The following is a 16,232-nucleotide window of genomic DNA, read 5'->3' on the forward strand; positions in this document are numbered from 1 at the left end:
TTAAAAAAAGAAAAAACACATTCTCCCCACTCATCCTCCCTCATTGGAGGTGTCTCTCCGTAAAGCAACTTTTGGAAAAGATGGTGTTTGTGTGTGGCAAACTGCAGGTGTGCACTTGTGGGAGTGATGCTGGGAAGTGTCTGAGACTCCCCTCACATTCCCATGACTGCTTGAGATTGGGAAGAAGAAAAAAAAAAATCTCACACAGCCTTGCTTATCGGCCAGTCCAGGTTTTGAGTGACCATGTTTCTACGACGCTGGTCCCTTTTTCTGCTGGCGCTGGGTGAGTCGCCTTTAATTTTTTAATAAAACTATATACTTTTCATATTTTCATTTAAAGGCCATAATAGCTGTTTATTGTCATCATACTAGTAGGATGAGCTATGGATACAATACACACAATAATTACCTATGAGGACATTGATCATTTACTCAATGTTTTTTTTTTCCCTTGTGTCATTTTTTTAATGAATTTCAAGTAGCAGAAAAAAATAATTTTAACTTTTGAAAGTTATATTACTTTTGAAAGAGAAATGCTTGCGGTTTGTTTTGTATGAATGGCAACAAGTGGAAACACAAAATTGTATTCTACATTCTGCCATCTCGTAAATGACTTGTCAGTAAGTCACAGGCGTAGACCATTGCTTTTAAATTATTTTCTGTTACAGGAAGATGAAAGTGACACTCCCACAACTTCCCGCCATGACCATAAATAGTATTGTCTTTTTGACCATGAAATTGTTACCAGTACTTTATACAATGTTGCAAAACATTGTAGCCTCATCAACACTAAATACAACAGGAAAAGAAAAATAGATCGGCTTAAAGCAAAGTATCTTTATCAACGTTGGGTTTTGGTCTATACTTTTATTTTCAGTGTTAAATATTATTCCATATTGTCTCTTAAAGGCTTGTCACTCCATGTTATTTGTGTGCATGCTGGTGCAAAAACAAAAACACACCTTGAAGCTCATTCTGACAATGACAGCAGCATTGCCACCTACTGGAGTGGATGCGCAATTAGACTTTGTAGAAGGCAAAAAAACCCCAACAATTTCCTTGGGGTGATTTTGACACCCCGAAGTCATATTACACCTAAATTGTCACTCTTCTTAGAACGCATCTTTCCTTGTGTGTGCGGCCCTTTGTCGAATGAGAGGAGGCAGTGCGCCTTCAAGGTCAAAGCGCACAACAAGGAGAAACTGAAGGCGGGCAACGTAAATGGCTCCGTTCAGGTCTGCGAGAACACGCACTGCTGTGTGGGCTACTTCCTCATTGTCAATGATCAGCTGGAGGTTGACACTCTTGGTAAGAAGACGACATTTTCTTGGAGACACACACACATACAAACGACCTACTTTCATTGAAGCCATAAAAATACTTCTCAGTCTCAAATGTATGCCTTTTGTCAATAATATAAGCATTCCGCTGAACTAAAACTTTTATCTCGCCAATGATGTGACTCCTTCAGGCAGTATCTTATTCATCCCATCTTCCGTTAAAGCTTGCGATATCTTTGAAAAGTCGTGCCCCGATGCCACCTGCAAGGCGCAGCGCCGCTTCAACAACAAGCTGGTCAAGTGTGTGTGCAACACGGACCTGTGTAACCTCAACGTCACCTGGGGTGTGTCACCACAAGAGCCGAAGCCCTCCAGCTCCATGGGTTTGTTGTATCTTCATCAGCAACCCCAGAACTTGGCTTTTGCATGACATACTAGATTCCACGGATGTTGTATACCATTGTCCAAATAAATCCCAGAAAATACTTGGAACATTCTCCGTGAAACTAATGCTTGTCTTTATAGGCAAAACTCGGCTCATGGTTGTTTTCTCCATGCCGGTTGTGTGCCTGCTGGTGATGGTGGTCGTGCAGTGGAGATGTCTCTCGCAACAAAAAGGTAACAGATTTTTCAGTTTCAGAATCAGATAATTTCATCCGATTCTAAGGGAGAGTGTTCTAACTCGATTTTGATTTTTTATTTAAGGTGTGAAGTATTTGCCACATTGCAGATGAAAGAAAACACTGGGTTTTGGAAATAATTGTTTCGTTTTTTTCTGTGGTGAACGTTTGCGAATCAGTGACTTCATTTAAGGAGCAATTTTCCAATTTTGAGGAGTGTTTTTTTTTTTCAGGTTAATCTCAGGTACCTAAAGCATGGATTTGCCTAAACAATAACAAATTGGTATTATAACATATATAAATGCCTAGCGATGTTTTCCAGGGCTTGTTAGTGTTTTGACGAGGTGAAGACTTAGCCTTGTTTACTAAAATACTTCAAAACGGGTTATTTTGAGCCTTGTATGGTATTTCACCCCCACACACTGCTTTTGTTTGACCTTGCGACTGTCGACCTTGGTGCTTATCTCAGCTGTAACGCTCCCTTCGTGCACCTGAGCTTCTTCTATTTCCTCAAATAGCAATAGCAACACAGTGGTGTCATTTTAACGTTGATATCGACTTTGTTTATTATAGAGGAGACTGCCCAGGCGAGCCTTTCAATCGCACCAGTGAGTCCCTCCCAAACGTCCCAGATTGACGTCACTGATGTTCAACTGCAACAAGTAAACTGTTTGAAAAGGTTAACTGATTAAAAGCGCGGGTCCAATCTTAAAATACTTGTGTCTCGCTTAGATTGTGGCCCGTGGGCGTTTTGCCACAGTATGGCGAGGAACATACCAAGGCTCTATGGTGGCCGTGAAAGTCTTCCCCGCCGGCGCGCAGCACGCGTTCACTTCCGAGAAGGAAGTCTATGGGCTCCCGCTGATGAGGCACGCCGGGATCATCCACTTTCTTGGTACCGGGAGAAGGTCGCAAGATAACAGCTGGCTGCTTTTCCTGCAATTTGCAGAATATGTGAGGATCAAAATTTAATCTGAAAATATTGGGCAATGCAGGTTGTAAGTATGGAAAATAACTCGTTTGTTTGTTTGGCTGTACTTTTCAGGGCTCTTTGCACTCCTTTCTGGGCCTGAACACCTGCAGCTGGCCGTTGTCACTCAAGTTGTGCCTGTCTTTAGCACAGGGACTTTCCTATCTCCACACCAATCTGCACACGCAAGGTGGGCATGATTTTTTACTTTTCCTCTCCATTTGTGTAATGGTCTTTTCACTAACATTTTTTTCAGAGGGCCACAAACCGCCTGTGGCCCACAGAGACCTCAGCAGCTTCAACGTGCTTGTCCGGGCAGATGGCACTTGTGCATTGTGTGATTTTGGAAGCTCCATCATCACGTGTTCATGCCCAGGCCATCGCCAAATGGGAAAGCTAACGGTGACAACTCTATAAGTCTGCTATGGCAAGATTTACATCTACATTTACATTTGTGTTCATCCACAGCGTCACAGTCAGGCAGCATGCACCCTGTGCTATGTGGCCCCTGAGATCCTGGATGGTTGTGTCAGCCTCTTCAGCAGCTGCTTTCTGCACGGGGACGTCTACGCTTTGAGTTTGCTGCTGTGGGAGATCTGCATGCGCTGTTCTGACTTGTTTGAAGGTAAAATTCATAATGCACACCGACAGGCCATAACATTTATGCACAATCCAGCATAGAGGAGAGCTGGGTTGGGGGTTCTTCCAGTCTCACCACGCAGTGAGTGAATGTCTCCCTCTGCAGACGGCACCGTGCCACAACACCACCTCCCGTATGAGCGTGAACTGGGAAGCCACATGAGTCAGGAGAGACTCATTGTCTATGTGTCTCACATGGGAAAAAGACCCTCCATCCCTGAGCATTGGCATCAGCTGAGACAGGTATGCTTTCCCACTAGCCTCACTGAATTCCCACTGAATTACTCTTGGGCCCATCTCAGGGACCGGTGCTGCAGGATCTGCTGACCGAATGCTGGGACATGGACCCGGATGCCCGTCTGACTGCTCATTGTGTCGTGGACAGATTAGTCTTTCTTCAGTCCAATTCTTTAGTATGACACTTGTTTCACAGCTTGTCAGTAAGAAATGTTTTTGGCATCGTTGTGCAACACAGCTCCACATTAATTATCTTATCCTCACTTCCACTGTATCCGCACCATTCAGTGATGACCTTTTTAAAGTGTGTGTATATTTTTTCCAAAGTCAATCAGGTAAAAAGATGTGAACGGAGGAAAATCTCCCCATTTTGTTTGTTGACATATATACAAAATAAATAAAAAATAGCCAATTGGAGTGTCTTCGGTTTACGATATTACCGATACAACACGACATGCACATTATTGTTTTTGATTTGATTATTTTATGTTTGTGGCCTGTAAGTGTTTTTCGTTCAACTACTAACTGTTGTGACTTAAATATTAGGTTTAGTAATAGTAATACGCATTCCGGTGGGACGGAATTCCGTCGTAAAGCGAGGAACTACTGTATTTTGTGCAACTGTACTTCAAGTGTATAGTGAGTTAGTGTTTACGTCGTCAGACTCGTCACCACATTCCTCCTCCATTCGTCGCAACAAACAGTAGTTGTTTGCGTATGGAAACACTGAAGCAACACTCTTTTGTGTTTCTGCATGTAAATGTAGAGGTAGGTGCTTGTGATTTTAAGTTTGGGTGCGGCTTCCTCGTCCTGCGCATATTTCTTTCTCTCCAGTTGCGTCAGAGACTGCGCGTCAATCAATAAGGAAGACAACGATTAAATAACGAAAAGGTAAGCTTGGGATCACTTCATATATATTTAAATATTTACTTTATATTTACGTTACAATCTGCGTTTATCTAAAAAGTCGAAGTTAGAACTGTTGAGTGACCGTAATAGTTGACGATTAACACGGACTCAGTGACACCTAGTTATGTCACGAAAATGTTCCATTTTGTTGTCTCAACCAACAGACCGAGTTTACTGACCAAAAAGGGGGACACATCATTATTCGTTAAGTTTACACTTGTCAACAGCAATTATTCTTTTTTTTTCCATCAGCGATGGCTCTGTGTCCCCCCCACACACACATTAATCACAATTAATCGCATTATACGCAAAATCTAAAAATAATCAAAAGTAGCGTACAGCACATTTTTTATAGTAATGTATTTCCTTATAGATGAAAGTGCCTAACATTTGCTAACATTTGCTGTTTTGACAATTTTCGTACACCAGTGAAATAAAATCTATAAATCTCAAATTTAAAACATGTACTGTAATCAACGCAAACTAAAGATTATTGGCACTGCCAGTGCATCAATGTTGCCCTGTTTGTTCCATTAAAAAACAGAAAGTTAAATAATAATAATCATCTGGTTTCCAATGAATTATTAATCCATTATTTTTTTTCTTCATGTCTTTCCAGAACTTTTATAACACCTGAAGTGTGACCAACCATGTGGCCAAATCAAGGTATACAAACCCAGTTTTTGCAGGGTACAAAAAAGTGGCAGCATTGAATGTTTGAATAATTGTGTGTTTACATTAGGTCCATCCAACCCAGCCTTCCCCCCTGGCTACAACCCCGCGTACCCCTCCGTCCCTCCTGCAGGAGCCTACCCACAGCCTCCATCTCAACAGTACCTGCCTGTTCAGTATCCAGGAGGCGTCAACCCCGCCATGATACCCAACGCATCCCGGGGTGTGACGCCATACGCTGGCGTTGCGGGACCTCACTCCTATCCTGTGGGGCCTGGCGGGTATCCCGTCGCCCCTGTCGGAGGCGTCCAGGCCGGAGTGTACCCGCGCTCCCCAAAAGGCCACCACCAGAAAAAAAAGGGCCACCACCACAACAAAGGCTACCATGGGGGGGTCAACCCCCTCCATGGAGGCGGGGGCATGGCTGGTATGGCTGGTATGGCTGGCATGGCTGGCATGGCTGGCATGGCTGGTATGGCTGGCATGGCTATGGGTATGCATGGACATAAAGGCCACAAGAAGTTGAAGAAGGGGAAGAAGCTAAAGAAGGGGCACAAGATGCACGGCCACCACAAACATGGAGGCAAGGTGAGACTGGCACCACTCACAATCACAAGCTTGGTGATGGTATTAGGGTTGCAGTGGACCCCCTGATATTTGAGAATAGGTACCGTCCCAGTCCTCAAATAGCAAAAATGCATATAATTGATGGCCATTATAATTGCATTGAGAAAAAATTTATAAAATGTTGTAATAAAAAACACAAGTATGTGGACACCCACTATAATTCATTTCCAGTGGATCCGGCCATCAATAGCAAAACATTTTGAATGTGACACTCATAATTGTTGTTACAAAAAATGAATAATTAAGTATTGTTTATTTTCCCCCTCTTAACATGCATTAACGTATTGTCTGTCCCCACAGTCCTCCAGTGGCAGTAGTAGCAGCAGCAGCAGCAGCAGCAGTAGTAGCGACTAAGACTATGATCCAATGTATAAATTGTACTGTATGCCACCACGCAATTAAAATGTGGATAACTGCTGAAAGGCATTATCAAAAAAAGCACAAAAAAAACTATGGGATTTCTCTGGATACAGTATACTGTAACTCCATCTAAATATAAAGGGGCTTACTGCTAAAAGCTATTTAATGACTACTTTGACAAGATTATGCAATGATGTAGGTTATGATTTTATAGGCTGTATTTTGTATCTTTCGGGAAATCTTTCTCTCATCCACTAACATGTTACACTTTTATATCACTGTGTTTTGGAAGGAATGCATGACATTTTTTAAAATGGTGATTGACTACAATAAATGTACAAAAAAAGCTATCTGTGTCTCATTTGTGCTGTTAATGGCTACGTGTACAGTACAGCTCATTAAATTATAATGTTATAATTATATTACGCCTCTTAAACGAGACGTTTTTATTTGAATGTATTCATGTAGTCGTTTCTGTTAGTCATCCCAACATACATGTGTTATAATAAGTTTCAAATTTTGTTAGAGAGGACCTTAGGCATAACTTTTATGAATGCACGTGAACGTCTCAAAGCAACAACGCAAAACTTTTTACTCACATAAAAAAAAAAAAAAAAAATATCTGTGTGTTTTCCATTTTCCAAAGTACATATAACGCTTTTCTATTATAATGTATTTTTTCCAAATTGGGCGGATCGCACACAGGATGTAGGTTCGGCTTGGGTGAAAGGGGAAAGTTCGGAGGTCGCCATGTTGTTGTCTTTGTGTATAAGAGTGAAGCTCGAGCTCACATCACTCTTCCCTCTTCCCCCGAGTCCTCTCTAAACTCTTCCCCCCCTGGGTTTCTACCCTCCCGAACCTCTCCCCTTCTACCCTCACAACCCCAACCCATCCCCCGGTCACCTTCCAGCGCTCGAACGGGGTAAGTTCGGCCTCCGAGCTTAATTGTTTATGTTTCGCGTGTTGTTGTGGTCCGAAGAAGCGGAAAGAAATTGCGCTTAGCTTAGTTTAGTTAGCATCGTGCTAGTAGGCCGCGGCGACCACGGTGAGTGCGCCGTTTAAAATTAGCTTTGTTAGCTCAGCCTTGCACCGGAAACGTCAAGTTTAACGGTTATTTCAAGCCCTTATATCCCATTGTTTTCCTCAAATGTTTGATGATCAGCGTGTAGTCTATCATATAGATCATACAAAATGAAGTAAAATGTCACTATTGGGATTAAAATACAAGATGGTAGTTAGCAATGCTAACTAGCGTGCGCATGCTCCATTCATTCCCCCCCTCCCAACCCCCCGATTGAAAAGCCTCCAAAATGCTAATTTCTACAAATCTAAGTACTTTATCCTAAAGTAAACGCCAAACCCCTAATTTAGGGGACATTTGAGTTGCGTAGTTATTATGTTCGAAGTCTTTAGAAGAAATCAAAAGTGTTTTGTAATGGATTTGAGGGGGCAGACGCCGACTTGGCACGCTGCTAGTGATGACGAAACTGTTAGCCGGCAAGCGGTGCTGGCCGTTTTATCGTAATTTATTTCTGCTTAACTCGCTAAACTTCAAATTATATTCACACAAACTTGATTTTGATATTCATATTAGAACTATAAAGTTACACAATAATAATATGGAAGCGTGCTTGTGAGTCCTTTGAGGTTGCTTATCTAGATAGCTTATGCCCTAACTTTGGAAAGCCGCTAGAGCATTTTTTGATAGCCTTGAATTTCATCTTTGTCCCCGCTAGTATGACAGCTCGGTGCACTAGTAGAATGTCTGTCTTTTACTAGCATGCTAAAAGGACAATTTTGTCATAAATGTAGGCTAACAACGTATTACCAGCTAAGCAAAACTCTGGAACTTGTACCACTGGTGTAGAGCTGATTTTATTTTTTATTTTTTGCTTCGCTTCAAAGCCATTTAAGAAATGTTTGATCTCCATCCTAGGTACTGATGGGCAAATGCCAATACCATCTATTGCTAAGAATAGCGGCCTTATTTCAAGGCATTGGGTACTCATGCTGCTGTCCTTCCTCCAGATTTTTTCTGTGACCAAAGACCAACCCGGCCCCCCTAAGTTCGGCACGGAAGGCCCACACACGGCAGCTGCAGCTATGGACTCCGGTGTGATTGAAGGAGGGCTCAATGTCACTCTTACCATTAGGCTGCTCATGCACGGCAAGGTGAGGTATCAGGAGGCAATGGCATCGTTCACCTGAATGACCTACCTCTGGGGACTTGATGTGATGAGTCATGGTATTGACTTGGTACAGTTGAGAGATCGTGTAGCATTGCAGTCCTAACAGTGGAGCCTGTAAGAATTGTTTTGTGCAAACTAGTGTATTTACATACTCTTCGATATTAAATGGGCGTGATATAGTTTTCATGATAAAAAAAGAATCGTTAAGACTACAAATGTATTTCTCCAATATGTGATGAAACCTAATGAACAGTGTTTTGTCATTTCAGGAAGTTGGCAGCATCATTGGAAAGGTGAGACTTGACAGAGCACAATTCAGTTGAAGGGGGTTTTCTGATACTGAACTTTATTTTTATGTCCTGCATTTTAGAAAGGCGAATCTGTGAAGAAGATGCGTGAAGAGGTGACTTTCCTGCGTGTCCTTCTCTCCAAATAAGCACAATGTGACAGTTATTGCCAAGTGGTTGTTTTTCACGCCCTCACTTGTTTTTTCCGTGCAGAGCGGGGCGCGCATCAACATCTCCGAGGGCAACTGTCCCGAGAGAATCATCACTTTGGCGGGGCCGACCACTGCCATCTTCAAGGCCTTCTCTATGATCATTGATAAACTGGAAGAGGTGGGGCTCTTGCTCAAAAAATTGCAGATGGACAGCCATACTGTTTCCCCAACCTATTACTGAGTCAAGGCACATCACCCAAGAAAAATGTCAGAATATATATGCAGTGATATCTTAGGGGCTGCTACAGTAAAGCTACCACCTCATATTGAAATAATTGTAAAAAAAAAATAATACAGTGGTGCCAACGTTGATTATTTTTAGTAAATACAACATTTTCCAGACCAAGTAAAATTGGATGGTTTGCGCAGCTCACCTGATGATCCATCGCAACACAATTGGCGAGGAATCACTTTTCTAAATGGACCGCACTGTGCCCTCAGGACATCAGCAGCTCGATGACAAACAGCACAGCCGCCAGCAGGCCCCCGGTGACCCTGCGCATTGTGGTGCCCGCCAGTCAGTGTGGCTCCCTCATTGGCAAAGGTGGCTGCAAGATTAAGGAAATCCGAGAGGTAGCCAAACAAGAGTCTGCTACTGCTGCTTCTTCCTCCCGCCCTGCTCTTCTTCCCTGCCTCATTCCCCTTCTATTTGTTGTGCTGTCAGTCAACCAGTGCTCAGGTCCAAGTAGCAGGTGACATGCTGCCCAACTCCACGGAGCGTGCCATCAGCATAGCTGGAACGCCCCAGTCGATCATCGAGTGCGTCAAGCAGATTTGTGTGGTCATGCTCGAGGTAAGGAGGAACCTCTACCAGGGAAGACTCTAAGTTGGTGTGCGTTAAAGTAAAGTTCATTAACACCATATCATTTTTAAATTAGATATGGGCTTGGCCTTTACTTGTTCAAACACATTGATTTGCTGAGGATGTGCTCATGCATCTGTCTTGCGTGTCCCCTGCACAGTCCCCCCCGAAGGGCGTCACGATTCCCTACAGACCCAAACCTTCGGGATCCCCCGTCATCTTCGCAGGCGGACAGGTACACGCCCACGTTCGTTTGCTAGTTGTCAGACATCTTGCGTTGATGTGTTTGGGCGTATTTCTTGAAAAGAAGCTATGCCTTCCTCTGGCATTCCTCCATTTCTCTTTCATGTCCCCAAAGAGGTTTCCTTTGCAAGAAATGTGGAGACTTTGGACAGGACTTGTTGTTGTTGATCTTTTTATTAGCTTTAGCCAGCGACCGATGCAAGGCCTGTGAAAGTTGTTCTCATTTGTTTCAGGCCTATGCGGTACAAGGACAGCACGCCATTCCACAGCCAGATGTAAGTGAAGTTTCTGCTTGTTGCAGAGAGAAATAAGCCATGCTGACACCACCCATTCCCTCTTCATGTCACCTTTCCCAAACGTCACGCTGCCTACCTCGTTTTGCGTTTGTTAGAAGGAAACGGGAAAGTCCCTGTTTAGTAAAGCGCCACGAGTGACAGCTCATGAAACAGATGAAGTGTTCTTTAACTTCAAAGAGCAATCGTTTTATAAGTCGCATTTTAAGAGCTGTTGATCACTGTTGTGTTCTCCGCTATATCATTATTGATGCCCCCACTATTGTGTTCTCCGCTATATCATTATTGACGCCCCCACTATTGTTTTCTCCGCTAATTGATGCCCTCACTATTGTGTTCTCCACTATATCATTATTAACGCCCCCACTATCTTTTTGCCTTGTGCTTGCTTTAATGAAAGATGTGCACGTGTCACCCAATGAACTTGTGCAGAACCTTTTGTTCTCTCAAGCAGGATAGTTGATTCTCATTTACATAGGTCGAGTTGACGGTCTAATATGGTCCAGTCAGTGTGTCCTTCCAGTTTTATTGTGTCCAGACTCTCCACGGCTCCATCATTGGCCATCTGCTGCTCACTCTGTTATTCCTTGAAATAATCCCTTGTTTGTTTCCCTTGATTTTCTTCTGCTACCTGACTTTATTATCCTTCCCCTTTTTGTCTTCAGAAATTCCTATTTTAATACTTGTGTTACAATGAAAGAATGTTTGTTTGCCGGACACTTTAAGTGCACCAACATATAGCCACCACAAGAGCTGTATCAAATTTTCTGCATTCTCAAAATACTGCGTTTACACAGCAGAACTCCCATTTAATGACACTGAATGTCATTTTGAATGAAAGTGCATCCATTGTTTATTTTGATCATACTGCAATGATGCATGTCCCAGTTGTGACACGAAAAAATTGTCACTTGACCTGACCCATGCAGTGAAAAGCCACTCTTGGATGGTCATGCTAGGACTTGGTTGACACGGTCAGAAGGATCATTTCAACCCCCCCCCCTTAGCCTGCTGTGTTGTATGTACTTCCCTTCAGATGTGTCATTCGAATGTTTCGAGCTGACTTTGATTTGTGTCGTGTTTTCCCCCCTTCCCCTTTTCACTCTCCTTGTTTTCCCCCTATCCTCCTTTTCCCTCTCCTCTCTCTTCCTCTCACAGTCTTCCTCTGCTGCTATCTCTCCACAGCTCACCAAGCTTCACCAGCTGGCTATGCAGCAGAGCCCCTTCCCCATTGCGCACAGCAACCAGGGATTCACCGGTACGTGCTTTCTACTTGGACACCCAGGTTGTCGACGTGCGACAAGTTCTCATGTTGTTCAAATATTTTTTGTTAGGAATCGATGCTTCCGCTCAGACCAGTTCTAATGAGATGAAAATTCCAAACGAGGTAAGCATACTTCTACACATTTTCAGGATTACGTTTAACTATTTGTGGCTTCAGCTATTCTTCCTCTTCAGCTCATCGGATGCATCATTGGCCGCCAAGGCGCCAAGATCAATGAGATCAGACAAATGTCGGGCGCCCAGATCAAGATCGCGAACCCGGTGGACGGCTCCACCGACCGACAGGTGACCATCACGGGCTCACCTGCCAGCATCAGCTTGGCGGAGTACCTCATCAACGCCAGGTCAGTACACACCCCCACTTGACGGTCATCTCCACCAAGTAGTCAAATTAAATTTTGAACGGTAACATTTTGGTCAAATTTCCACAATCAGCTTTGGAGAAAATCCGCGAGTGAATGATACGCCTTAAATAAAATTAGAATTGCCTAGAGATGCTGCAAGATGGCAAAGCTAGTAAATAGGGCTGTGGTCTAACTGAAGCTCCTTCCCTTATTTTTTTCAACGAAGAAGTGAAGATAGAAAAGAAAAAGCACAATAGATGAATTTGTAGGAAATGTTGTAAAGCAAAAAAAAAAAGACTAATGCAAGGGGGCAGTTTTCTTCACTTTTCGTCACATATTAGTCACATTAATAAACATAGTATAATGAATACAAAATAATTTATTGAGTAGATAATGCCCCGTGTTTAGATTGGCATGCATTTTGTTGGAGAACCATGCATTAGCATGCAGCAGAGCTTACCTAGCGCTTTATTTGGTCAACATGACACACTCAAGTTTCGCGGGCCCCCCCACACTCCCCTCAACAACATCAACCACAAAAAGCCTACCCTTCTTCCGCCATTTGCCCACTGACCAACCTGCCCTGTGACCCATCCCGACTGTGTTGTCCCTCTTTCTCTCTCCTTGTCTCCTTTTCTACAGTGTAGAGTCCTCTAAACCTCCTCCTCCTCCTCCCTCCTCCTCCTCTTCCTCCTCCTCCTCCTTGAACCCTGAACCGAGCAGCCCGTGCCCTTCCTCCACCTCTACTACCACCTCTACTACCACTGCTGCTACTACTACTAGCACCTCCTCTGCTTCTTCCTCCTGTGTGGTGCCCCCCTCAGCCTCCATCCCTCTGTCCTTGTTACCTCCTGGGCCTCCTCCTCCTTCTTCCTCCACCACATCCTCCTCCGACCCCTCTCCCGCCTGTGTGTCCAGTCTCCTCACACTCAAGCCCCTGCCTCTGCTGGCCCTCCATGTTGTCAGCGGGGCCGCCAACCCCGAGCCCAAAATGGCCCCCGAGCTGGGCTCCAAGTCCAAGCGGCGACGGCTTTCCCCTTACTAACACGTCCGCTGCCTACACCTGCTTTGGCCACGTCTACTAAACACACACACACTCGCATACGTCACACCACCTTGCAAGATTTCTGGTAAGTTCACGGTAAATTTCAAAGTCCGTGTCCACATTTATTGTAAAGGCAGATTAAGCGTTAGTTAATACGAAAGACCGTTTATTTACTGCAGTACAGTATTTTGAATCTGTAATAAGTCACACAAACAACTGTACTTCTTTCTTTCAGTATTATCCTAAAATATATTTCCCCCCCCAACTAAATTTGAATTGCCAATTTGTTTCATTGGTGAAAAATTTGCAACTTTGAAAATTACCAGAATTTTGCAACCTTACACACACGCGCGCACACAGTTTGCTGCCTAATTTACTTTCTTGCCTGTCAAGTGTGATTATTGTTATGATTACTATTCTAACTAAGTGACTTTTGCATGCAGAGCGGATATGTCCGCTGAAGCCTTTTTTCCTCTGTGTGTGTTTAAAGATGTGCTCAGGTAGCAGCTCTTTCTCCCAAGATGATGTCATGCTTGTGCTAGTGATTTGTTTAGGCATCACCTCGGTAACAGCAAGTGGTTTTTTTTGTTTTGTTTTTTCCCCACCCTATGTACATAAAGGAGCTTTAGTCCACGCTCAGGTATACACACTATGAATTCCAATTGAGCATTGTGGGTTTTTGTTTTTTTTGCCGAGGGTTGTTTCTATGAACCTAATTTCTATAATTTAAATTAAAGTCTGTATTCCTCACCATCAGTCCACTGGCCACTGTTGGCCACTTTCTCTATTTTAAGGCTCTATGCACCCAAGACATTGTGTAGGTAGATGTACGCATGTGTACAAGTAATTGATTGGCAGCATGTTTTGTTGATGTCTGGCTCGCAGTGTGGGACTTCCAATGTGGAGCTGAATTCCACAAAAACAAATTTCTTTAAAGACAATTTTTCTCATCACAAATATAAAATGTAAATTGCCATTTATGCTCAATCTGTCACCAGCATTAAAGTGCATGTTTTTTTTTTTATAGCAATCAGACAGGTTCAATTGAGCAAGTTTTATGTTTGAGGTAAACTCTGGAATTGATATCTTTGTGATTTGTATGGCAGTGATTACTGGATACCAGATTTAATTTTAATTTAAGATTTCAAATCATACCAATCAAATGATTGTCATGAAAGCATTATCAAAGTAAAAAACAGGGTAGTAATCCCCCTCCAATACGTGTTTACTTCTCCCAAATTGTGTACAGCTCATACTTTGAGTTTTCTGTCAATGTCCGAAGCTCACTAGATGAGGTATTTTTGCGCAAGTTGAATAATCAGGCTACATGCAAGAAAGGACTGCCCCATTTTTGTTGAACTTGCAACCGTGATTTAGATCAGTAAAAGTCCCATTTTGGAAGTCCCACTACAGTGTCCCACTGTGAGCCAGAGATCACCGATTCATTTATGCACTCAACCTAAAAATGAAATATAGTTAGCCCACTCTTGTTCGTAGCATCTTAAATATAGTAAAGCATTTGTAACAAGCCACTCCATAAAACTTAAAACAATTTCATCTTTGAAGACGCCACTTGTTTTTTTCTCTTAGGAAATATTTTATCTGTTCCAGGACTTGGCATGATTGTTTAGGGTAACCTTTTAAATGTTGCCCTACATAAAATGTAAAGGAAGTAAGCCACTGTCTTTTGAAACTACAATAAAGTCAAACTGCACACCCTATGAAGACATCTGGCGCATAATGAACAGGAACATGTTGTCTTAGTCTGTTTAGCCCATGAGGCAGTTTAATACATATAGATATCATACCTAGATTTTGTGATTTTAAAAAAATAAAAAAGCATTTTTTATGTCATGCACCCTATTATCCTGACATTTGGCGCAGCCCCTCTTCAAATGTAGATTTTCGTTTCCCTTCAATGGGGGTTTTGTGTAAGGGGGGGGGGGGGAAACCCTAAAATGACACCGTATTGCCTTTTCACACCCTTAATCCCAACGGTTAGACGCAGCCACTCTGCGACATGGCAACGTAAATGCACAAGTTGTACTTAACCTCGCGTAATGTCCGCCTGTGCTCTAATTGTTCACTACTATAACTTGTGCAAAAAATCCTGGTGGGATATAAATGGTGTTGGTCTCCAACCAAGGATTGTATGTGTGTATTTGTCCCGCTCCAGGCTTTCTTCTGAGGCTACCGGATTGGCAGCCAACTGATTGAGACTCCCAGTCTGCACTAAATCTCACCACCAACAACAACATCAACAAAAATCTATATTACACCTATATAACACCACTTCCTTCCTTTATTGTTAGCATCACTTCATCCACAGCCTTTATGATTATTTATTTTTTTTTTAAATTTGTTTTAGTCCACCCATGAACTAGGAATATAGGACCCCGATTTTGGGGAGATGAGATCTTAAAACATTTTTTTTTTAAATTTATGTTTTTGTCTTGATGCCCTTTTCCAGCTTCCATGTTTCAGTGCAGCCACAAAAGAAGATTTAGATTTAGTTGTGTACAGCATAGCTTTCTTTGGAAAAAATACAGAAGAATAGAGTTACTCTTTTATCCCCCTAAAAATGTATTTTGTTACACATCAGAGTAGTAAATGCACATTCGATCGCTGATGCGTCATAGGCACGGTCCCTATTGATGTCATTCCCCTCCTTTGATCATGTTTTGTTTTTGCCGGGCTGGGAAATTCTTTTGTCAGGGTTTTTTGAGAGGGGAAGATTTTTGTTGTTGTAAAGACTGCTAAATACTTATAAAAAGACATAAAAAGTTGGAATATTTGTTTTAAATGGAAGAAGTATTTTTTTTAACTACCAAAGGACAGGAGGAAGAGTGGGGCGGGAGGGGGGACACATGCAGCAGGTATGAGGCTATTACGAAGAAAACAAAATGAAGGCAAAGAGAAGGGGTTGTAAGCTAACACTAGTTTCCTGCTCTTTCCTTTGCTCAGTTCTTTGTTTTAATGATTATTATTTGCAGGAAAAAAGGACATTTGTGCACGTTTTTCTTTTTCTGAGACTGTAGATCTTGGGTGCCACAAATTTGTTACAAAAAATAAAAATGTGAAATGCTCTAAACACACTCTCTCGGCTGTTTGTCCTTTGTAATTAGCATTAAATATTACTTTTAGACGTCATAGGTGGATTGTAATGCAGTATTAAAAATAGGCACGCAAATGTGAAGTCTTCCTTGGTCATGCATCTTG

The 16,232-nt window shown here is 42.6% G+C and overlaps 3 protein-coding genes across 8 annotated transcripts; all 3 read left to right on the top strand.

Annotated features, from left to right (window-relative positions):
* Positions 1 to 68: 68 nt before the first annotated feature.
* LOC125977855 (anti-Muellerian hormone type-2 receptor-like) lies at positions 69 to 4,168 on the top strand. The gene is made up of 12 exons (XM_049734863.2): positions 69 to 283; positions 669 to 715; positions 1,117 to 1,308; positions 1,505 to 1,663; positions 1,806 to 1,898; positions 2,474 to 2,562; positions 2,633 to 2,854; positions 2,946 to 3,060; positions 3,127 to 3,272; positions 3,339 to 3,495; positions 3,616 to 3,752; positions 3,812 to 4,168. The coding sequence occupies exons 1-12, from the start codon at positions 81 to 83 to the stop codon at positions 3,926 to 3,928; spliced, it is 1,677 nt and encodes a 558-aa protein (XP_049590820.1). The 5' UTR covers positions 69 to 80; the 3' UTR covers positions 3,929 to 4,168.
* A 189-nt stretch (positions 4,169 to 4,357) lies between these two features.
* Positions 4,358 to 6,437, top strand: prr13 (proline rich 13). Of its 2 annotated transcripts, XM_049734872.2 has the most exons (5): positions 4,358 to 4,514; positions 4,581 to 4,637; positions 5,275 to 5,321; positions 5,398 to 5,915; positions 6,255 to 6,437. In XM_049734872.2, exons 3-5 carry the CDS (start codon positions 5,306 to 5,308, stop codon positions 6,306 to 6,308), a joined length of 588 nt encoding a protein of 195 aa, XP_049590829.1. In that variant the 5' UTR covers positions 4,358 to 4,514; positions 4,581 to 4,637; positions 5,275 to 5,305; the 3' UTR covers positions 6,309 to 6,437. The 2 variants fall into 2 exon arrangements, with proteins under 2 accessions (XP_049590829.1, XP_049590828.1); XM_049734871.2 differs by having other exon boundaries at positions 4,375 to 4,637.
* Positions 6,438 to 7,071: 634 nt separating this feature from the next.
* LOC125977856 (poly(rC)-binding protein 2) lies at positions 7,072 to 16,108 on the top strand. Of its 5 annotated transcripts, none has more exons than XM_049734868.2 (13): positions 7,072 to 7,236; positions 8,343 to 8,486; positions 8,773 to 8,796; positions 8,874 to 8,906; positions 9,004 to 9,120; positions 9,444 to 9,575; positions 9,667 to 9,795; positions 9,965 to 10,039; positions 10,281 to 10,322; positions 11,499 to 11,598; positions 11,675 to 11,727; positions 11,799 to 11,968; positions 13,504 to 14,734. In XM_049734868.2, exons 2-13 carry the CDS (start codon positions 8,418 to 8,420, stop codon positions 13,553 to 13,555), a joined length of 996 nt encoding a protein of 331 aa, XP_049590825.1. In that variant the 5' UTR covers positions 7,072 to 7,236; positions 8,343 to 8,417; the 3' UTR covers positions 13,556 to 14,734. The 5 variants fall into 5 exon arrangements, with proteins under 5 accessions (XP_049590825.1, XP_068508391.1, XP_068508392.1 ...); XM_068652290.1 differs by having other exon boundaries at positions 11,526 to 11,598; XM_049734869.2 differs by lacking the exon at positions 13,504 to 14,734 and adding an exon at positions 15,190 to 16,108 and having other exon boundaries at positions 7,073 to 7,236.
* Positions 16,109 to 16,232: the final 124 nt, after the last annotated feature.

The sequence above is a fragment of the Syngnathus scovelli genome, chromosome 11 (assembly GCF_024217435.2).
Source record: "Syngnathus scovelli strain Florida chromosome 11, RoL_Ssco_1.2, whole genome shotgun sequence".
NCBI lineage: Eukaryota > Metazoa > Chordata > Actinopteri > Syngnathiformes > Syngnathidae > Syngnathus > Syngnathus scovelli.